The sequence below is a fragment of the Acinonyx jubatus genome, chromosome A2 (assembly GCF_027475565.1).
Source record: "Acinonyx jubatus isolate Ajub_Pintada_27869175 chromosome A2, VMU_Ajub_asm_v1.0, whole genome shotgun sequence".
Classification (NCBI taxonomy): domain Eukaryota; kingdom Metazoa; phylum Chordata; class Mammalia; order Carnivora; family Felidae; genus Acinonyx; species Acinonyx jubatus.
Genome location: NC_069383.1, coordinates 37,921,440 through 37,943,995, shown reverse-complemented (window position 1 = coordinate 37,943,995; position 22,556 = coordinate 37,921,440). Strand labels below are relative to the sequence as shown.

Here is a 22,556-nt window from a genome sequence, read left to right as displayed (position 1 = left end):
ACTTAGTATTTTTAAACAAATTCAGGTACTCTGCTTTGTTTCAAACCAGAACAGGATACACTTTTTAAAGAGAGTTATAGCTACAAGCGTATCAAAGCACAGGGAGACATACGAGATTGGTGACTGGACATTTTTTAAAGTTACGAAGTGAATGCAGACATAAACAAAAGGCAGTTTGCTTCCTTCTTACAAAGATAAATAAAATAAAAGGCCTGAAATGAAAAGTGGAGGTAGAGTCAGCCAGCCCCCCACACTCACCTGCGTTGGAGCCTGTCAAATTGTAACGTGCGTTCAGCTTTTTGATGATGTTCTCGTGGATTTGGTACCACTCGCTCTCTGTGTTACACCTATGAAAACATTAACACTCTGTTAAGCTTGGATGATGGATGAGATCAAACAAAGATCTTAACAGTACCCCTGCTCTTTTTGGAATGACCACCATAATGAACTTCCTTAAATCTCCTGGGGAGTTCCCAACAACCAGTCAGTTTAGCATAATTGCCCCATGATGAGCAGGGTGCCTGTATCTGGTAAATGCGTGACCACCTACTTTAAGCCAGAAGTGGCTGTTATAAACTCACAAATGATGACAGTCCCTCTCACCACAAAATCTCAGGAACAATGTACACAGTGGAAGGCAGGGCAGACTAAGATTCAAACCCTCACTATTAACTGAGTTATGTCTTTGGGCAAGTTATTTACCCTCCCTGTGCCTAGATTTCTTCATCTGTGAAATGGGGGCAACATACAACAATTGAATAAGCTTGGGCTAAGGATAATGCCTGGCATATAGTAAATGCTCAATGACTGTTAGTTCTCATTAGTGAGTTTCCACCCACTGTAACATAACTAAATTTGGCTAGCATCAAAGTGCAACAAATCAAGCAAAATGCAACTGAGGTTAACACAAGTTGCACTGGGGTGATTAAAAATACCCTTGCACGGAAGGGTAATTAAAGTCCTCCAGCTTTTCTTCTTCTGGGCTAAAAGGCATCGTTCCATCTTCTTACTTTCACAGCCATCTCTACCTTGCTCTTTCAGCTCTTGTCACTTCCTAGTTTATGTCCTATTTGTTCGCATGCTGTAGCTCACCTAGAAAACTTTGAAGGTTCTTGAGGAATAGATCCTGTAAATGTGTGTCCCCTCAGGACTTTGAACACTGTGGGTGCTTAAAGAGCATGAGCTGCATCAGTGAATGGATGGATGGCCCTCTGACTGGCAACTCCTCATGATTCCTAAATGTCAAGGTTGGTTACCCCTTCTTACTGCCATTAGGCTGGGGACAGCCTCCCTCATCTGAATATGCTTAGAAATCACTACTATTTTTTTTGATAGCCACAAATGCTCCCTCCCAAGGGTCCTGAATATCAAACTTCTATACACTATCAATCAAAATGTTCCACAGATTTATATTCCTTGTGATCTTTGTCTGTAGCTGACACTCACAATTTGCTTACATATTTATTTAATTTATCCCCATAGGCTTTTCCAGGACGAACATGACAGAGGTCATTTTCAAGCCACTTAACAATAGGGTACCAAACAAAACAATGAATCTTAGAAGGCTGGGAAATTAAGATGAAATGAAACCATTCCACCTGTCCAGCTGTAAGACATCAAATTGCCATTGAGTAGATCCTGTCTCTAGTTTTCTTATTTCAGGTCAGTGTGGAAGGAAGAAAGATGGCTTGCTTCCTATTAGTTAAGTGACTCCAGAATTCATGCTTTTCACCTACAAAACTCCAAGTAAAATCAAAGCTCAAGTATGTGACTGAAATATCTTCCAGGCTCAGATGAGGTATTTGTTACTCTTCTATATTTAAGTCCCAGATGGGTTAGGGATTCAGTCACATTAACAAATAGAGATTTCTTCCAAATTATTTCTAGCAGGCACTTCCTTAAAAATGTTTTACTATAATCACACTTTCTTCTTAATCTACAATGAGTGTTTTGATTGGCTAGCATTCCTCCTGCAACAGATTCATAATTTGCTGATGTGGCATTTTTAAGGGGATCTCTCTACCAGCAAGAATAACCTAAAACCTTATTTGATGCTTATAAAAACACAGACAATAACAACCACAAAAAGCAATACAATTTATTTTTATGAGAGTGAGCATCTCTCATAGGCAGAGTTGGAACGCCTGGGTCTTCTTCAGCTAGCTGCATAATCAAGGCTGATGCATGCAACTGTCGGTCCCCAGCGTTTTCAATGGCAAGATAAATATAGTGCTTGCTACCCACACCTGGAAAGACTGCTCAGAAATGATGAGACTGTGATTGTGAGAATTTTATTTTCTTAAAAAGCGATGCCACACAACAGCATCATTATCACATTACTAGACAGTGGTGTGAAATAACACCCGAAAGCATAGGGCTCGGTACGTGACAGCTCAAGTTCTGGAGTCAGACAGTCCTGATTTCAAATCTGGATCCCACTCTCATGAGCCTGGTGACTTTGGGCATTATCTAGCCTCTCTGTCCCCTTATGTGGAACACAGAGCCAAAGCATCTGCTTCACGGGTATGTCATCAGGATAACGTGACGGGATATATGGAAAACACTTAACACAGTTCCCTGCACATAGTAAGCACACAGTAAACAGTGGTCATTAGCATTAGAATTATTTCAAATACATTGCATTGTATGATCCCCAGGAGGGTTTGGGAAAAGATTCATAGGTATCAAAGATTCAAAGTATCAAGGATTTAATCCCAGCCGCCAAAATTGAGGGCTGCCACGTGATAAAAAAGAGTAGTGAGCTTTACTACCCACTTGTTTCACCCGAAGTTTTCAAGTTTAAAATCAAGGTCACATGTTTTATCCTTCTTTAAAGAGACAGAGTTTCTGGTCCTAAACCACAGGCTACAGACAAATCTTTCTCAACTAATTAGCAAATGTGTAGCATAGGTCCTGGGGGCACTGGGTGGAGAACAGATAAATCCATGAAACCCTCCAGCAGTCGTCAAAAAGCAATTTGAAGTCTATATCCCACAGGCAGTCGGCCACTTGTATTAACCTACGAAAACTACTGGCATACATTGGGTATATCAACTCCACAGATAGAACGGAAACTGAAGCACAATCATTCATGGATATGGCCAGCAGTTTGGTCCTCAAACCAGGAATGAGGAAACCCCACGCTCACTGCCCTACCTACCCCCACCCCCGGGGGGTGAGGACATCCCTGTAGATCAACTCTCAATTTCTAAAAGTGTGGGGAGATGCTCAGGGTGGGGTGATCTGAAACCATGTGCATTTAAAAAGAAAAAATCAACTAACTTAGGATTTGGGATACATTAAATGATTTTCTTAGTGGAGTGCTGTGAGTTGAACTGTCTCTCTCCCCTCAAAAAAGAATACTGATGTCCTAAGCCCTCCGAATGTGATCTTACTTGGAAATAGGGAGTTTATACAGGTAATCAAGTTAAAATTAGGTCACTAGGTAGGACCCAACCCAATATAAGTACGTCCTTATAAAAAGGGGAAATGTGGACACAGAGATGGAAGGCAGTGATTGGGCAGTGCAGCTACACATCACCGAACACCAAAACCTGCCAGCAGCCACCAGAAAGTAAGAGAGAGAGGCATGGAATAGATTTGTCCCTCCTAGCCCTCAGAAGTTATCAGCCCTGCCAACACCTTGATCTAGGACTTGCAGCCTCCAGAACTGTGAGACAAAAAACTTCTGCTGTTTAAGCCTCGGTCTTCACGGTACTTTGTTGGGCAGACCTAGCAAACTAATACTATGTGAAAGAGAAGAGAAATCATCTACCTGAGCTTTCTGTTCCCAATTCTAATGAGTTTATGTTAAAAACTATGTCCATTTTCCAAGAACAAACTAACACTCTGAGGGTAAGGACTGGTCAGGTTTTTAAATTCACAGGAGGTGCTCTGTGAAGTAGATGGTCTCCCCAGTTGATAATCTATCTGGGTTCTTGGAGTCTTGATTTCGTGATTCCTCTGACTGGTGAATGGTGATTTGTGGGCTCACTTGTAGCGAGTTTACAGACTGTTTTCGAGGAGTGGCTCCTAAACTCAACCCATCCCTTGCCCCTCCATTACGGAAATGGAGTAGCATCTGCCACACAAGAGCCACATGTGCCTCTGCACCCACCCCAGGCCCCGCTGCGTTCGTGCTTCTTACATGTACACTTTTAGGATGAGGTCATCTTTCGTCTCTCCTGTCAGCAGGTCGGCAATACTAAGGACCGCACAGCCAAAGGGTCGCCGGTACTGGACGCTACAGGCATTCTTTTTTTCTCCTGCCCCCATTCGACCTGTTCAATTGAAAAGCAAACACAGCCCATGGAGCCATTTGACTGGTGCATCTTAAATAGATACATCGGCCAGATAAAACACAACCGGGCAATTAAAAGGACACAGAAGATGTTGCTTCAGTTCGTGACTCTCCCTGCCAAGCACCTCACTGTGTGACCTCGGGCTCATAGATGTAACTCTGGGCACCAACTGTCATCTTTGAAACATGAAGACTGGAGTTGGTCCCATGTTTGGGAACCCTCCCCCTGAGGATTTGTTTAGGCGACCCAGGAAGTCCAGGTCAATAAATGCAATAATGGTGTCCATTCCCTCTAAGAGAAAATTTTTAAAAAGGTCCACGTTTAAAGAGCTATTTTAAATATTTCACCTTTGAAAGGAAGCAGTTTAGATACCCTGAAAATATAACAAGGAAGCACAGATGATCAAAAGAACATGCATGTCTTTTCCTGACCCAGGGCTCAGGCTGATTAGAATTCAGCCAATGGCTGCAATCTCCCAGGATGGCTGTCACTCCAACACAGTTGCAACTTGTTTAAATTGTTATATATTTTTAAGTGTATTATTGAGATACTGCTTTAATTTGTTATTGTATTTAATTTGCCAGTGGATTAGTCTGAGGACAGAAAGCAGAAAGTATACTGAAGCTGAAATATAACAAGTTAATGTGAGGGAAAATAATAAAAAAAAATATGCAAATCTGTTTCCAGATGTTTGGCAACAGATATATAAGTTGTTTTCCATCTGAGCAAAATTCTCCCACAGGACATCTAGAGGACTCCAACACTTCCCAAATCCAATGTTAAAAGTAAAAAAAAAAAAAAAAAAAAAAGGAGGGGAAGGATATCCAACTTGGCTTCCATTCACTAGTAATAAAGTAAAACTACCTTAGCAATGCATCATTTTTAGGGAAATGCTTACAAATAGCATGGAAAAACTACAACATGGTCAAAATAAGTTGCTTTTTATATGTGCAAAATTCAAAGAATCGTGTTTTCATGATCTGATGCTGTAATACGTAGCTAAATTTCAACCCACGTTTTCATATAAATTACACTGATAAACCAAACACTTTATAAGGTCCTATTTGAATTTATCAACAAGTCTTACTTTTACTTACAAAACTGGCAAATAAATTTAAAACTCTGTTCACTTGTTAAATGGGAAAAAAAAAAAGTCTAGTTTACCTCTATTTTGAATATTATTACAGATTAGATTAGGATAAAATATATACTCCCATCTTTACCGGTATCATGATTTACAAATTCTTTTCTTGCTCAATCATTCCCTTTGTTAACACAAGCCGACACAGGGATTATAAGATTTCTGGGTGGAGTGTTTCAAAGTTACTTAACATCACACAAGGGGTTTAGTGGTAACAAACAACAGCAAAACCCCTGAAACTCTCAACATGATTATTCCCACACAGACTCCTCCAGCTGTAAATTCCTAGAAGTTGATGCAGGGTAGGCATATCGCCCCAATTTTCTGACCCACTGTGGCTAGAACTGCACAAAAGAAAAATCTGTGGGTGCCTGGTGAGGACAGCCAAGTAAGGGGGGATGCAGGAAGTGCTCTCTCACCACCTGAGGAGCCGCGGTGAGGTTTGGGCCACTTTCTCTGACTGCCTTACACCCTCACTGCTGAGCCTCTACATCACTCATGTCCTCAGACACTCAATTTCAAGTTGTCTTTTCTGGCTCTGCAGGCACCACAGCTCTGGATACTAAAACTTTTCTCTCAGTCCTGCACCAAAAACGCTACTTGATGCCAGCCCTGGTGATTCCAACTCTAGAATTAATCAGAGTTCACAGTTCCGGTCAGATTTATAGGAAAATTCTCTAGGCAGAAAGGCAGGCAGGCGTGGGGAAGGTAAAAATATTTAGCAATATTTAGTAAACAGTTTTGGGAACCAGCTAAAAGCCAAAAGGAGAAACACGGCGATGGAAAAACCTTAAGCGGGATGGACGGCAGGAGGATCTAAAGCTATTTATTTCTCTCTTTTTTCCTCCTCTTCTAACCAAAGATCTGGGCTTAAATTCCGAGGCGAGGTGCTATCGCTCTTGTTCTCTGCAGCCAGTGACGGTCAGCGTGCCCTGTTCTTACTAAAGCAGGTACGAGGGACATTCTAGAAAAAGTAAGAAGTATTTCTCCCTGACAGACCAGAATCCTCCACTCTTCAATTTCACTGCAGCAGATGAAGTCTCGCCCTTTTGCAGTGTTTCTTACCTTTATTATTCCTTCTCGGTCTCAAGATGTCACACTAGTAAATGTGCCCAACCATCAGGCAGTTTATGCAGGAATCTCAGTGAAGCATTAATTTGGCCAAAGCTCAGGGCGGGGGCAAGGGGTGCAGGTAGTTTCTCATTCAACATTCATTCTGACGACTTAACGATCATAAAAAAATCTTAGTAAAACATGCAATCACTGATCCAACACCCTGTGTTCAAAAGACAGCCGTGTCACCGGTACAACAGAAGTGGCTCCCTCAGCAGCAGAGCCACCCAGGCCACAGGCAAGTAGGACCTGGAGTCCATCTGCCACATGTGTTTCTACCACCAACAACCTGTAGATAACTTTTAAAAAGTTCGGAAAGCAAAAGGAGTTTACTGTTTCTCTCAATACTGTAGAGAGTTATACTCCAATGCAATGTTTCTATGAAAATATCCAAAACCACATTTTACATTAATAACTGGCATGATGCATTTGAAACACACACACACACACACACACACACACACACACACACACACACACACGAAAAATTACCTAATACACTGCACCCCTGCCATCGTGGGCACACACAAAAGCTTGATCTCATAAATCCACTGCAGCATGCATTCCAATTTTTCCAACATTTAAAAGAGATTCTTTACAATTCCTCCCCCCCCCCATATACTCACTTATAGAAAGAAAATTAAAACCAAAAACAGTTTTCTTTCTTTTTGTTTCAACTGCCCCTCAAATTAAAAAGAAAAAAAAATAGCATAAAATGAAAATGGGTTTTCAGAACTCATTTTTATGAGAAAAATATAAAGAAAATCTACGTTGGAACGGCAACATGTTTTATAGTCTCTCTCAATGTACAATGTGGTTATCATATTCATAAGATAAAAGACTATAAAAATGAAGATCACTATGCAGGATTGCACAGTGATGTATTATTATCCTGCAGCAGCATTCCCGAGCAGATAATATACCAGAGTTAGGGAAGAAGTGGGAACCAATTCCCAGTATCAGCTGGTTGGCTTTTAATAGAAACACTGTGTAGGCTTCACAATGCCTTGTTTTACCTAGTTCCTCTGCCATAAAATACCTGCTTTCGGAGACATTTTATGAGTAAAAACGAGCGAAAATATTCTGGGTCTGTTGTGCAAGTTCAGTGTAGAACACCCAAAGTGGGCTCTGCAAAATGTTAGTAAATGTTACATTATATAAATGTTTCCACAGTCAAATCAAATATGGAGAAATCTTGGGCCAACCAAGTTAGAGAGGCATTTCAATTTTTCCCTGTAGGGCTTCTCAGACCCTTTTATGAGCTGATGATATTACACAAGTGGAAAAAATATACAGCATTCAGTATTTCATAACGCTTTTCTTGTAGCACTTTCTGCAATAATGCTCTGTGGCATTCTACACTTTTGAAAATGCCAATTAGTATAAAATCTTCATAAACTTGTAGGAAATCCAGATCCAAAAAGTTCAATTTATGCTGTTAACAGGAATTAGAATCTAAAAAGACAAACACCAAATTTTGAATCAAATATGTTTAGGGAGCCCAATAAAACAAAATGAAGCACGACGACGACCTAATGACTTCTATGGAAAGAGAACAAAATCTATTTACGATGCATGAAGAGGCTGTATGTGAGTTTGGGGAGGCAAGGGAACAAGTCCCAAATTCGGTGGTTCTTGGATTCCAAACTGGCTTTCTCTTCTTTCTCATCCAGATAGCAAAGAAATCACATCACCACAGAGACTGTTCAGCATTTCTTGCCGCTGCTGTGTCCCTATCACACTGACAAGTGTTGGACTTACCAATTCGGATAATGTGCACAGTGATATAGATGTCCCTTCTTAGTTCGCTGCTACCCAAATCCTACCAAAAGAAAAAAAAAAAAAGTGTGATTATTTTAAAAATCATAATTTATGCAAAAGCACTTAAAGGTAATAGCACATTATTTTCACAAATAACAGAAGAAAGACCAAGATAATGTCAACATTCTTAATGGAATTTTGCAGAAGCATATAATTCAAATGCCATTGTAAAACTACCACTACAATCACCTTGACATTGTAAGTCTATTGATGTCAAATAATGCTTAAAAAAAAAAAAAAAGCACATTCTACAATAGCCAAGTTATGAAAACAGCCCAAGTGTCCATCAACAGATGAATGGATAAAGAAGATGTGGTATATATACAATGGAGTATTACTCAGCTATAAAAAAGAATGAAATCTTGCCATTTGCAAGGACATGGATGGAGCTAGAGAGTATAATGCTAAGTAAAATAAGTCAGAGAAAGACAAATACCATAGGATTTCACTCATATGTGGAATTTAAGAAACAAAACAAATGAGCAAAGGAGAAAAAAAAAAGAGAGGCAAACCAAGAAAGAAACTCTTTAACTAAAGAGAACAAACAGATAGTTACCAGAAGGGAGGTGGGTGAGGAATGGGTGAAAGAAATGATGGGGATTAGTTGTGCACTCGTTGTGATGAGCACTGGGTGTTTTATGGAAGTGTTGAATCACTACATTGTACACCTGAAACTAATATTGCATTGTATGTTAACCAACTGGAATTTAAGTAAAAACTTAAAAAAAAATAAGTAAAAATACCACTACAATGAACTTTACACTGTAAGTCTACTGATGTCAAATAATAGCTTTTTTAAAAAGTCTATTCTTATTTTAATCTCTCACTCATTCTTTAAACATTTACTAAGTATATTCTAAATACCATATGCCACGCTGAATCTAACAGGCTCTAACATGCACCAAAGGAACAGAGGTGTGTCTATCAATGGTGGTGTTAAGAATTCCTAGCACGAATGTACTTTATGTGTTATTTACAAAGTTTAGGCAGAGTCACTATTTTCTCTCACAATAATTCATTTCCCTTAAGTAACAAAGCACAAATGCAAGAATCTGCTTCCTAGATGAAACAAGATCCACCTACCACAAAGAGAGAGCAATGTCGTTCTGGTTTATCTGGGGCTTTGGGAAGTCCATTTCTATTCAGCCTCAAGAAAAATCTCTCACTATAAGAGAAAAAAAGTTTAATATTCTGAAGATTATTTAATATCTAAGGACCCATCACTCTTCTAATTGCTTCTTCATCTAAGGAGTTAAACTCAAAAGTTATTAAGTCCTTCATTTGATGCCAAAATTGCTTATGTAAATTAGGAGCATGCCCAGGACAATAAACATTTGCTTCATTTCTGATAATACAGGCAAACTGCAACTGCAAAAGCAGAAAACATAAATATATATGCAAACAAAAAATTAACTTTTAAAAGAATAGGTTTTCATATCAGTGATATCATTATTCTATAAAGTAAAAACAAGTGCACTAAGGGAAAAAACAGGACCTAACTGAGTTCATACCTAAGAGGACTGTTTTTCATGTTTTGTGTGATAGTATTTAATAAACATCATACACCATTCTCAGTGGTAACCATCCATTATAAGGCATATAATATAAGCATAATATTTTATGCTCTTATAAGTCTATAATCCAAAACACAAAGAGAAGGCCCAAGAAATGAAATTTGAATTTGCTTCGGTTCACAAAGGAACAGGAGAACTCAAACCCCCCACAGAACTCGCATCTGAATATACAGGGTCCCCAAATCTAATGCAAACACAAATGCTACTGATCAGCCACTAATTCAAGTCAATAAATACTTATGGATATCACTTAGATCCAAGGTAATGCTACCCTGTTTATATTTAAATAAATAAATAAATAAATAAATAAATAAATAAAATAGAAAGAATATCAATCCAAGAAAAATGAATACCAGCTACCCTGAGCTTCTGAATTTCAATATCCTGGTGCCTATGAAAGAATCAAATGGCTGCCTGCCTCAGGCAGAAAACATGCAGCCAACATCCACAGAATGTGGTGTTAGCCCATAGTGTGGCCTTGGTTAGTGTAGTTTCCGCCCAGGGAATGAGCAGGGAAAGGGAGTGTCGAGCATTGGTGAGGCGCAGAACTACCAACTCTATGCGTTTTCATCACTCGATCTTTGCCTTAAATAATGGCTCTGTCACCCAAAATCTCCCTTCCTTATACAAAGGGAGAAGTGAAAGCCATAACCACATCTCTAAGGAAGCATATGGATTTGAATTTATGGCTGTTTTGGAACAGCTTTATTCTCTTTTGCGATTTAAATCTAGATAGATGCACGTAATAGATTCAGCTACCTCGCTTACCTTTTTTTTTTTTTTTTTTTTTTTTTTTTATGCTATGCCTATTCCTGACCTCTCATATGAGAAAAGGGAACCAATGACCATTGCTATGGGATCATTTCTATACCTATTACCTATGGGTTTGTTTTTGTTTTGTTTTGTTTTGCAGAGTGGTGGCTGTAAGGTCTGATGAAGAGAATATAAATTGCTGTAAGGTTCTCAAGTGAAGCTCAAGTTCCCATATGCTATGATTCTGAAAGAGAGAGTGGGGATGACAGGTCCAACTGGGGGTGCAAAATTACATTAATCTTATCCAATTGTCATGATAATTCAAGGAGGAGGCTGTCAGCTTTCTTCACAGTGGAAGGAAATTCACTGTTATTTCAAGATTAAGACATGCTAAAAGGAAATGTGTAAAACTGCATCTTAGGACAAGTGAATTATACTTAATCATATTAGGTATACTGTTTTTGCATGAATTTGCCATTTGGTGGCTGCTCTGCTAAGGACTTTACAGGGATTAATTCATTTAATCCTCACTATGCCCTTATAAAAACAGTACTATTACTATACCCATTTTATAGATGGGAAAACTGAGAAAGAGTAAATAGTTTTGCCCAAGATCACAGAGCTGGCCTGTGGCTTAGGATGGATTCTATACCACATGTTAATTTAAAACCTTTGCACTTTATTTGAATGCTATGTAAACCTTGTCTCTGCTTTATAGAAAAATATTGAGCAAATATTTCCAGAATATTGAGATAAGGGAGAAGTCATTCATCTGCTTGAGACACCCACTGACTCAGTCAAGCCTCGTCTCCAGAATACAGGGTCACTCTCCCCAAACCCTTCCTGGCCTCAAAGGAATGAAAGAAATGAAAATCTGATTTAGCAGATTTCAGAGCTGTCTCTGGCTTAAAATGGTTCCTTACTAGGTTGTTCAATGAAACATACCTAGAAAACTAAATTATTTTACTAAACAAATGCAACATTCCAAAATGATTTAAGAACTTGGCTTTAGTCAAAACTCTGGAGATTTAAGAATGCTATTTGGTTTTGCTTCGTAGGCATCAAAGAAAGTTTATACATTATATCTCAGCCCAAAACACAAGCACTGTGACCATTATCCCCTCTTGTGTATCAAAGAGAGCATGTGCCAGTTCATATGTGGTTTTTGTTTGTTTTTTTGAGACGCACTTATGTTTGAGGCTCTTCTTTATTTCTACTGGAATGTTTAAAACAAATTTCCTTTTATCTTCTGACAGGTGAGTCTAAAATGATGAGTACCAAATAAGGTTAATATACAAAAGTCAACAAGGCATTCTAGATATTAAAACCTTAACTTTAATACGGATATAAAATACCACTCCTTATTTCCAAGCTTCATCAATATTCTGGTAAAGCAGTGTTTCCTCAAGTATTCTATTTCAGAAAGAGATTCCTCTTGCTCTGTCACTATTTTAATTTCACCAGTCTAGACAGAATCCTGATTATGCAAGTATTATACTATATCATATCCTGTTTCAGTAAGAATATCAATATGTACTAAGCCAATGACATATCCCATAGCTTAAGCATGCCTTAAGGGGGAGATAAAAATAGACTGATGATGGGTACTATGGAAAAATAACCCGTGCATTTTCTTTTTTAAGACTTCTATTAAAGGAAAAAGAAAACCTTTGTGGCCAATTAAAAAAAACAAAACTTTTTTATTCACTTAGTGACAGATTCTTACACAAACTCAAATGAATTTCTCTTCAGCTTTGGTAATACAGCAACTGTGTAATCAGTAAATGGTTTCAGAGTAAACCAAAGACCTAGAGCAACACATTCCAGAATCTTTGGATTACAAACAAATACCCCTGATCCCATGTGTGGAGAAAACCAAAACGTATGCCTTCAAGGCTGGGAACCGAATAAGTCACTCACATTCCACCTTGGAACACCTTCTACAATTCTCTCACAAACTTTGGTGGCCACGCACAAAGGCATTTTCGAGACTCTATTTTAAGTAAAACAGTGGTTATCTCTGATGAGAAAACACAACTAGTTTTTATGAGTTTAAAAGTGTCCTATGATAAGATGTGAATACCTCCATTACATATTCACGTTTTTTTCTTAATCATAAGAGGTTTGTGTATTTCTTTCTATTACATTATGAGTAACCAGAGTACAAGGGGATCACCATGAACCTTTAAATCCCCAGCTGGTGGCCAATGATTTGGTACTTCCTCAGTGTTTAATTAAACACTGAACAAATACAATCTTTTAGGAAAAAATACAACAAAATCCAAATAATTGGGGAGCTTTATCTCCCTTCCCAACTTTCCCTCTCTTCCCCATAATGTCCTTTATTTTGTGGTAGAGAAATGTACAAAATTCTCCAAAGAGACATTTCAATCAGTGGTGCCTCCCCACCAAATGTGAGTCACTGAATTACCTTCATGGTACCCCCAGGTTCTAGATCATGATTTTAACCTTGTTCCCATGTACATTTTATATCTTTATTATATTAAATATATAGTAATGGAAAAATCTACAGTGACATCATATACTTCCAAATGAGAATACTGCGTCCTTTTTCATCATCAAAGAATGAATAAGCAAATAGAAACACTTCCAGAAACACTGAGAAATGAGACTTGATATTACCAGCAGGGAAAAATATCCTCATTTGACTTTTCCATATACTGCCATGTTCTCCCAGAAGAAATTTCACTGCCAGAGAAATTTAGTGTCCACCTGAATTCCGTGTGTGAGCCATTACAAATCATTCCATATTATAAATCAACAATGACAAAATATTTCTTTGGAAATAAAGAATAAAAAATCCTATTTATTATTTATGACTTGCCTTCTTCTACCAAGAATTTAAGGAAAGCTAGATAATGAAGTAAGAATGTATCTAAGCACCCCCAGCATGGCGCCAGGGGAAAAATAGTATAAATAAATATATACCCTGTGCTAGGCACCATGACCTACACTTCACATGGATTTTCTTACTTAATTCTAACAATCACCCTATATGATAGGAACTGCCTCCATCCCTGCTTTATACAGGAGAAATCTGGGGCTTGGAGATAGGAAGCAAATTGGCCAAACGTGCATGGTCAGCAAGTGTGGAGCCAGGAAATCAATATTCAGGGCCCAACTCCAGAGTCTCAGCTCTTAACCACAATGCTATGCCATCTTTAAAAGAACAGATTATTTGGAACAAAGAAGAGCAAGACTAACCATGTCATGTGAATGGAGACTTTTTATTGTGAATATTTTCAGTAAAATAAAAAATAATAATGACAACGCACGAAACTGAAAACAAATAGAGGAACAAATGTATCCATGTTTCGGGAGTTTATGGCTGTGAACCTGCTCACCTGTGCTAATGCGTTCTGAATACTCTATGAGACCTCTGATAATGAAGAGTGTATTTCAATAACATGGTTTGGTAGAAAAGTACTTACCAGTGATCAAAATATATGGGGTCTACAGTAGGGGTCTGAAGCCCTCTGATGGCTTCTGTTCCCATTCTCAGCAAGATAGGATGCTCTTGTCTTCCTGCTCCTCTGCCTATCATATCCACTGAGAAGCAATTGCCCTTCTGTAGGAAGGCCTTTCTGTAGGAAGGCCTAGGGTCTTGGAGGCCTGCAGGCCAGGTGTGGGAGGGTGCTCCCAACCCTCTGAATAATCAAGTGGCTCTCTCATAGGGTGTTCCTTGGATAATCAGTTGCCTTCAAAGAGCAACACACTTAAAGCCAGGAATGGCCAATGCCAAGGAGATTTTTCTATTTCTCTGTACGCATTCATGTTTACCTCCATATCACTCCCCTCTTCTAAAAAAGCAAAACTGCCTAGTGATTCCAGGTATGCAAGTTACACAACCCATATTTCATCCAAAAATGTATGACCAGGTAGTATCTTTGGTTGAAACATGTAATGTGAAAGATTAGGATTCTGATCAAGCTACAAAAAATTATGAAGAATATTTCTAAACTCATGCCGAACAGTTAAATCACTGAAATAAATGGATGATCTCCAAGAGTAACAGTAACCAAAGACAGAAAACATTTAGATGGTCATGTTCTGGTAAGCTAATCAGAAAAATAAAACCCTGTACTGTCTGATTCTTCAACACTCATACTTTATGAAACCATTTGACCAAAAAATACTCCATCTGGTACCTTTGAAAATGCAAAAGCACTTGTCTTAAAGTTCACTGTACTGTGTATAGAAATAACAATTATCATCTACTCTACCATAAGAAGTGAAGGGAGATGCACCAGGAGCCAGAGAGGAAATAGTGGGAGCTAAAAGACAGAAAGAGACGAGTGAGGGGTGCCTGGGTGGTTCAATTGGTTGAGTGTCCAACTCTTGACTTGGGCTCAAGTCATCATCTCACAACTCGTGAGTTCAAGTCCCACATCGGGGGTGCAGAACCTGCTTGGGATTCTCTCTCTCCTTCTCTCTCTCTCTGCCTCTCCCCTGCTCACGTGCACACACTCTCTCTCAAAAATAAACATTTAAAAAAAGGAAAAGAAAAGAAAAGAAAAGAAAAGAAAAGAAAAGAAAAGAAAGAAAGAAAGAAAGAAAGAAAGAAAGAAAGAAAGAAAGAAAGAGAAAGAAAGAAAGAAAGAAAGAGGGCAATACCTGGGTGGCTCAGTTGGTTAAGGGTCCAACTTCAGCTCAGATCATTATCTCACAGCCTGTGAGTTCAAGCCCCGTGTTGGGTTCTGTGCTGACAGCTCAGAGCCTGGAGTCTAGTTCAGATTCTGCCTCCCCCACTCACACTCTGTCTCTGTATCTCTCTCAAAAACAAACATTAATTTTCTTTTTTAAAGGAAAGGAAAGGAAAGGAAAGGAAAGGAAAGGAAAGGAAAGGAAAGGAAAGGAAAGGAAAGGAAAGGAAAGGAAAGGGAGAGAGAGAGAGAGAAAGAAAAGAAAAGAAAAGAAAGAAAAGAAAAGAAAAGAAAAGAAAAGAAAAGAAAAGAAAAGAAAAGAAAAAGAAAAGAAAAAAGAAAAGAGTGAGAAGAGATGAGGGAATGGTTCTGCCCTGCTGGCTCCAGAGCCTCTATCCAAAAGGCAAGAACATCAAATATACAGTGATTTCAGGCTTCTATGTCACCGCTTCTCCAGCATTTTCTCAAATGCTTTCTGACTGACCAACAGGGTAAGATGCTTCTGACAATCTGAGGGCAACCGTTACTGTGCTCTATCCTAGAACAAGTGGCAGTGAGTGGACAACTCAAAACAGGAAGCCTCAAGCAGCTTCCTAAATGGGGACTAACGCCCCCACCCCCCAGGAGCTGGTGCTGCTGCAGTCAGGCAAGACTCTGGGGAGCAGGTGGAAGGTGTGCTGGCTGCCCCGCGGGGGGGCCACTGGACCAAGAGCTTCGGTGCTCACTGTGGCACAGGGGAAAGGTGAAAGGAATGTCCAGTGGGAAACAGAGGAACTTGCTGGCCTTGTCATCCAGGGGCTCCTAACCTGGGTGTGCACAACATGCTTTGGGGAGCTGTGTAAAAGCCAGGCCCTTCCCTGGAGATCCTGAATTACTAGGTCAGGATGGACCTAAAAGCTCCTGTATGTTTAAAAGCCCAGACATGTTTAAGAACCACTGTTTTGACCCAAGTGCCCCAGGCCCTAACGAGTTAGAATGGCTGGCTATCTTTTATGAGTCATACATATCAGAAAACACGCAACACAGGCCTGGTATCTTCAAGTCAAAGACTTTTCCCCTTTCTTCTCCCAACCACATGACCAGACAAGGGACAGAGTTTTTCCTTGGCAATGAATGAAAGCAACTTCTCAAGCAAGACTTCCTAGATAAAGCTATTAATGTGCTTTCTAATTTTAAAACTAAAGCAACATTAGGGTCATGAGCTCTTCTGATTAAAGGGAAATGGAAAGAGAATGATCCTCAATACCAAGGTTCCCGGACTTTACCTCAAGAGCAGATTCTGAGTTTTCTGTTTTTTACAATTAATGTCCATGCCCAGATTCGCTTTACAAATATTTGAGGGCGAAGGACTAAGCAACCAACGAATGTGATGGCTTTGTCAGGACAGCAAAGGATTTGGTTTTAGTTGGATGATACAAGGAGACATAATTTTTTAAACTACAGTCAATTCTACTGCCAATTTGGAACATCAAGCTGATTCCTTCTTACTACTTAAGATGATTTAAAAGCATTTCATGTTAGTTTTCATTGCAGAGAATACAGCTATCTGAATTGAAACTCTCTCTAGAAAAGTAAAACTCAATCAAAAAAGAAATTCACTGCTTTTTAAAAGTTATAAATAAGTGATGTACAGATCACCTGCTGTTTCACAGGCATTGTGCTATTCATCATTGACTGAGGAAGTTTTAAAAAATGATCTGGGTTGATTGTTGATTTGACAAAAACAGTAAAAAGTTCAAACAGTTCAAAAGATTTGAGACCCCAGAAATCCCAATGTTGATTACAAGTAAAATTCTTGGAAATAGCTACACTGGTTGAGCCACTCAGGAAAATACTTGCTTGTATCTATCTCTAGAGAATTCATTAAGAATTTCAGTAGAAAACAAGTTCCTCAAAGAAGTAATGAAAAGTAGGCAATGATAGGATCTGATCAACACAAATAAGAATCAAGAAATAAGAAGGCCTACGTAGGCAGAAGAGCTTATGCTTATTCTTCTGGGAATTTACATAACTTGATCATTGTAAATACTCTACCTTTGATACTTCATGAGGGAAAAAACACTGGTCTATGTACAGTAATTATTCTGATCTTTTTGTTAGGGAAAGCATTTGTAATAAGGAATCTTGAAAATAAAGCAAACCCAAGCTTAAGTACTCTGGGCTGAAGCATGCAGTTCCTTGCAAGGAAGTATTAAATGAAAACAGAATAAATAACAAAACTTGAAATAAGTCAAGCCCTGCAAAACCAGTAAGTACAACACATCTTGCATGCATATATTAATTAGAAAGATGTTCTATTTTTTCTTTTATTATTTTTTAATATTTATTTATTTTTGGGGGGAGAACCCAAGTGGGGGAAGGGCAGAAAGAGGGGGACAGAGGATGGGAAGTGGGATCAGGGCTGACAGGCTGAGGGCAGCAAGCCCACTGCGAGGTTCAAACTCATAAACTGGGAGATCATGACGTGAGCGGAAGTTGGACGCTCAACAGACTGAGCCACCCAGGCACCCCAAGATGTTCTATGTTTTAAAAGAAAATAAGCAAAAATCAAATTTCCTTTCATCAGTTTACTGACAGATTGGATTCACTGCAAGTTTAAAAACTGAAAACTTCCTAAATAAAAAATTTTTTTAATGTTTACTTATTTTTGAAAGAGAGAGACAGAATGAGAGTGGAGGAGAGGCAGAGAGAGAGGGAGACTTAGAATCCAAAGAAGTCTCCAGGCTCTGTCTATCAGCACAGAACCTGACGTGGGGCTTGAACCCACAACTGTGAAATCATGACCTGAAGTCGGACATTTAACAGACTGAGCCACCCAGGCGCCCCAAAACTGAAAACTTCCTAAATGATTATTAAGTACTATGTGTTAGCCAGATGTTACATGCTTTTGGAACTTTTTAAAGGTCAAATAATAATAATAATAATAATAATAATAATAATAATAATAGTTATATATATATTTATAGTAATTATTATTATTATTATTATTATTACTATTATTTTAAACAGGCAGCTACAAAGTCTCTAAACTGATATACAGGGACGCCTGTGTGGCTCAGTCGGTTGAGTATCTGACTTCAGCTCAGGTCATGATCTCGCAGTCGGCGAGTTTGAGCCCCACGTCAAGCTCTGTGCTGACAGCCCAGAGCCTGGATCCTGCTTCAGATTCTGGGTCTCCCTCTCTCTCTGCCCCTCCCACATGCATGCTCTGTCAAAAATAAACCAAAAAAATTTTTTAACTGATACACAAATGTTAATGTGTATGAGAATAGGTATATTAATTTCTGTAGAGGTTTGCAGTTTCTATAATTTTGAGAAGAAGCTGAGGGCACTAAAAAGGTTAGAAAGCATCATGTTAGACACTGCAAATATTCTTCTGAAATGGAAACAGCATATCGGTTACAATGCAAAGAGGTGGCACAGAAACTATCTTTTAAAAATAGTTCTTGACTTAAAGCTCAATAGCATTAGAATCTGAGTTCTGGAAGGGCAGGAATTATTTTTTCTGTGTTATTCATTGATGTGTCCTCAATGCCCAGGTCAATGCCTGGCTCTGATGAAAACAGCAGTAACTGTTTGTTCAATGAATGAACATCAATGATTCAACAGCAAGTCTGAAATCCATCAAGCTCAATGGAAACAAAAAGAAGACACAGTCTCTGTTTAACTTGTGGTTAAAAGCCTCTAAATAGAAATACTTAGGAAAAGACACTGCATATGTATCTGCCATTTTTAATTCAGATGTTTTAGCATGACAGATTTTGCAAATGATGCTCCCATAAGTACAGGTCTGAGAATGTACTTCTGATTAATACAGAGTAACATGTCTATCAACATTCCTCAACACCTTGACTTCTCCCTCTTACTCATAAGCACATCCCCACTGGAATAGAAGGATGGCAGCAAAAATGAAGACAATAATGAAATGATCTTATAATGTTTTGCCTCAATGACAATAAAAGACTTGTAAGCTTCCTTTAACCATATCACTGGCCGCCCTGTGGGCACAAAAAGAAGCTGAGAAGATCAAGTCTCTTCTTCAGAATCGGAGCCAAGAGGTGCCGTATCATTTCTAATTCCTTTATCAGCGTACCACTTTCCTACAACAGAAATGGCACTGAATACCAAAGAAGTCCTTGACAGGTGGAGTGCTATGTGTGACCCTAACCTCTTCAGTGGGGAACTTAGGACAACTAAATCTGAATTCTCTACAAGCAGGAAACACAGGGCAGAATCCTGATGAAATGACCAGAATCCTGATGAAAAGAACACCAATCTGGTCATCTTTTAAAACACAGGAGGGGCGCCTGGGCGGCTCAGTCAGTTAAGAATCCAATTCTTGATTTCTGCTCATGTCATGATCTCATGGTTTGTGAGATCACACCCAGCGTAGAGCCTGCTTGAGATTCTCTCTTTCCCCTCTTTCTCTGCCCCTTCTCTGCTCATGCGCTCTCACTCTCTCTCTCTTTTTCTCAAAATGAATAAAAACCATTAAAACACAGGAATCAGGGTAAAAGGACCTTCTGGTTGCATTCTATGACATGGCAAGGCTTAAGTAAGAAGAGACAAGTAGCCAGGATAAGTGCAGAGAGCTAAAGTGAATGAGAAAGCCAGTTGTCAATCCAATGACTCTATGAGCTTCCACTTTTCTGCCACCTTGAATTTCCAGCCACTTATTATTATAATACTGTATTAATCTGCAATTTGAAAAATAATTGATATCGTACAGCTCTTAAAATACTACAGGGAAAAAGTGGATGGAGCGCTTCTACCTGGGTGTTCTCGGCTTGAATGAAGTTACTTCTTTGCTTCTTTTGTTTTTAGATCTTCCTCCTGGTCCATTTCTTAAAATGTCTCCTATTAAAGACATCACCACATCTCTAAAGCAATTATTGTTGTTGTTGTTAATATGTGACACAGAAGTATGACCAAAGGGAAGCAAACCACGAAATCTGATCGACTCCAAAGTGACAACAGTCCCAATGTTGACGCACCTGCTGGAAGAATTAAATGATGGAAAAGAAGAGGCAGAGTGGAAAGTGGTGCCTTTAAAGAGGAGGCCCCAGGGAAGGTCACTGCGGGTCACTGATGTACAGACACCCACAGTGAAATGTGTGCCAACATGTCTAGACACAGCAGGAAACGCTCTGGGCCGTATGGAATAGTTGATATTGCCACAGTCCAAGGAGAATCGCGGAACGCCTTCTTCATCTATTTTTGTTCTCAAGCAGAGTTGTGCCCCCTGCACGTATGGCCAGACTTTTTCTCTCGACATTGTTGCTTTGCTTTGGAGAGGTTACAATTTTGAGTTAGCTTTATACCATAAGACTCTAAGAAGAGATCTATGCCAGCTCTCTTTTAACATTCACAACCATACATGCTCCTAATTTATGACAAAAATATAAATGCTGAACTTATGTGATCACACTATAATAAGTTGTAAATGATGTATGAAATGAGAAATTCTAGCACAGTGCTCAGAGAATTAAAAAAATCTCATCTGCTCTCCTAACTGTGTTATGTACTACAATACATACACAAAAATATTAACATTTTTCCTAGTCTGGGCTGAATAACTATGCTCTTTGACAGCTGCCTTCTGGAAGCTCTTGAAAAATTTTCCCAGTAACTGAATTTTTCAAAACAAAACAAAACAAAACAAAACAAAACAAAACAAAACAAAACAAAACAAAACTCCACTTCTTTAATTTCCTTTAAAAAATGAAACGGCTAGTATTAGATCACATCTGCCTCTGAAGAGACCTATCGGAAGCTACAGTTTTAATTTTTTTTTTATTTTCCTCATCATTATGCTAGATTCCCAATCTGCTCATTCTTTTACAACTCTGAGGTTTCAGTCGCCAACTCCCATCACCTGCTTCCGATCCCTACTTCCTGAACACCTCTGGCAAAAGCTGGGTAACCTGGGAGCAAGCATGCACTACCCCTTTCAGACGTCTCTCTTTGGAGGGGTCTCACCACACTCAACAATTCAATTACTCCTCTCCATCTCGTTTCCTATCACGCTTCTGCTCAGAGTCCACCTACCTTGTTCCTGTAACTCACTTTCAGCCCCCAATTTCCTTTCATCCTCTCTTTTGCTCCCCAATGATAGCGGACACTATTTTCCAACGTTACCTATAAAAAGTCAAGGCCACAAACCCAGTCGCTCCTTTCCATCTCAACATCTTCTGTCCATTTTCTGCCCTCACCTCTCTTCCTTCCACGTCAGAAGGAGTGCCCTTCCTCTCAAAGTAGAGTCCTTCACTTGCATCCTGAATCCCTTCTGCCACTTGCTCCTTTGAATCATCCCATACTGCTGATGCACAACAGTTCCTCCCATGTACTTGTGTAACGAGTGAATGAATGAACAGGTAAACGGTTAGAAGGAACATGCCATTCACAGAAGGTTTCACAGAACTGTTCCATTTCCTCACCTTTGAGAGGGCAAACCAGTACCAATTCCGAGTTTCTGAGAAGCTGATCCTAACGAAGACACAGGACTTTCCTTGAGCATATAAGGTACTTCCTCTCGCAGAATCCTCATTAATCTTCTAAAAGCTGCTATTTTGCTTTATATATAAGTCCAAGGTTATACTTTAAAGGTAATATTATGATACACGTGTTATAGAATACTGAATGTCTTAGACCGCAGGAAAACATTTCCTAAGTTTTGTCAAATATATTATGAAGAATATTATTTTCAGTTTATGTAAACGTAGGAATATTATTCTAGGCAGAATGGAATCCAGACTATTCACACAACTAGCGACTAGACCAGACTAATAAACCAGTCTTCTTCAAAGAGACTGTAAAACATGCTTGCTCTCATTGCTTTTTTGCCTACAGGCATAAAACATCTGAAGCAGATGATTTATTAACAATACAAACTATACTGCTAAAAGTTAAACCAAGAACCCATATACCTACCACAGGGAATCCACAACCACTAAATTTCATCACACTAATTCCACCTATCCCTTTATTCTTTTTTTATTTTTTATGCCCCCCACCCCCCCCACCCCATGTGAAGTATTTTAAAGCAAATCACATCCCTGATGCCATTCTACCTGTTTACTATTAAGTCTCTCTGAATCTTACCTAACCATAACAGTATGTACCTAAAAAAAATCAACAAGAATTCTTTGTAAAATGTCAAGAATTCAAGACCAAACACCATGTATCATTT

The 22,556-nt window shown here is 39.0% G+C and overlaps 1 protein-coding gene across 5 annotated transcripts in view; it reads right to left on the bottom strand.

Moving 5' to 3' along the window:
• DOCK4 (dedicator of cytokinesis 4) overlaps positions 1–22,556 on the bottom strand; it is a 429,626-nt gene that overhangs the window by 188,784 nt on the left and 218,286 nt on the right. For 4 of the 5 annotated variants that reach the window (XM_027075294.2, XM_027075298.2, XM_027075297.2 and 1 more), the window contains exons 9-12: positions 9,460–9,541; positions 8,317–8,377; positions 4,148–4,280; positions 259–347 (exon numbers count right to left, since the gene is read on the bottom strand). In XM_027075294.2, the coding sequence (XP_026931095.1) occupies positions 259–347; positions 4,148–4,280; positions 8,317–8,377; positions 9,460–9,541 (365 nt within the window). The remainder of the gene's footprint in view (positions 1–258; positions 348–4,147; positions 4,281–8,316; positions 8,378–9,459; positions 9,542–22,556) is intronic. The other variant, XM_053218204.1, reaches the window with a different exon arrangement.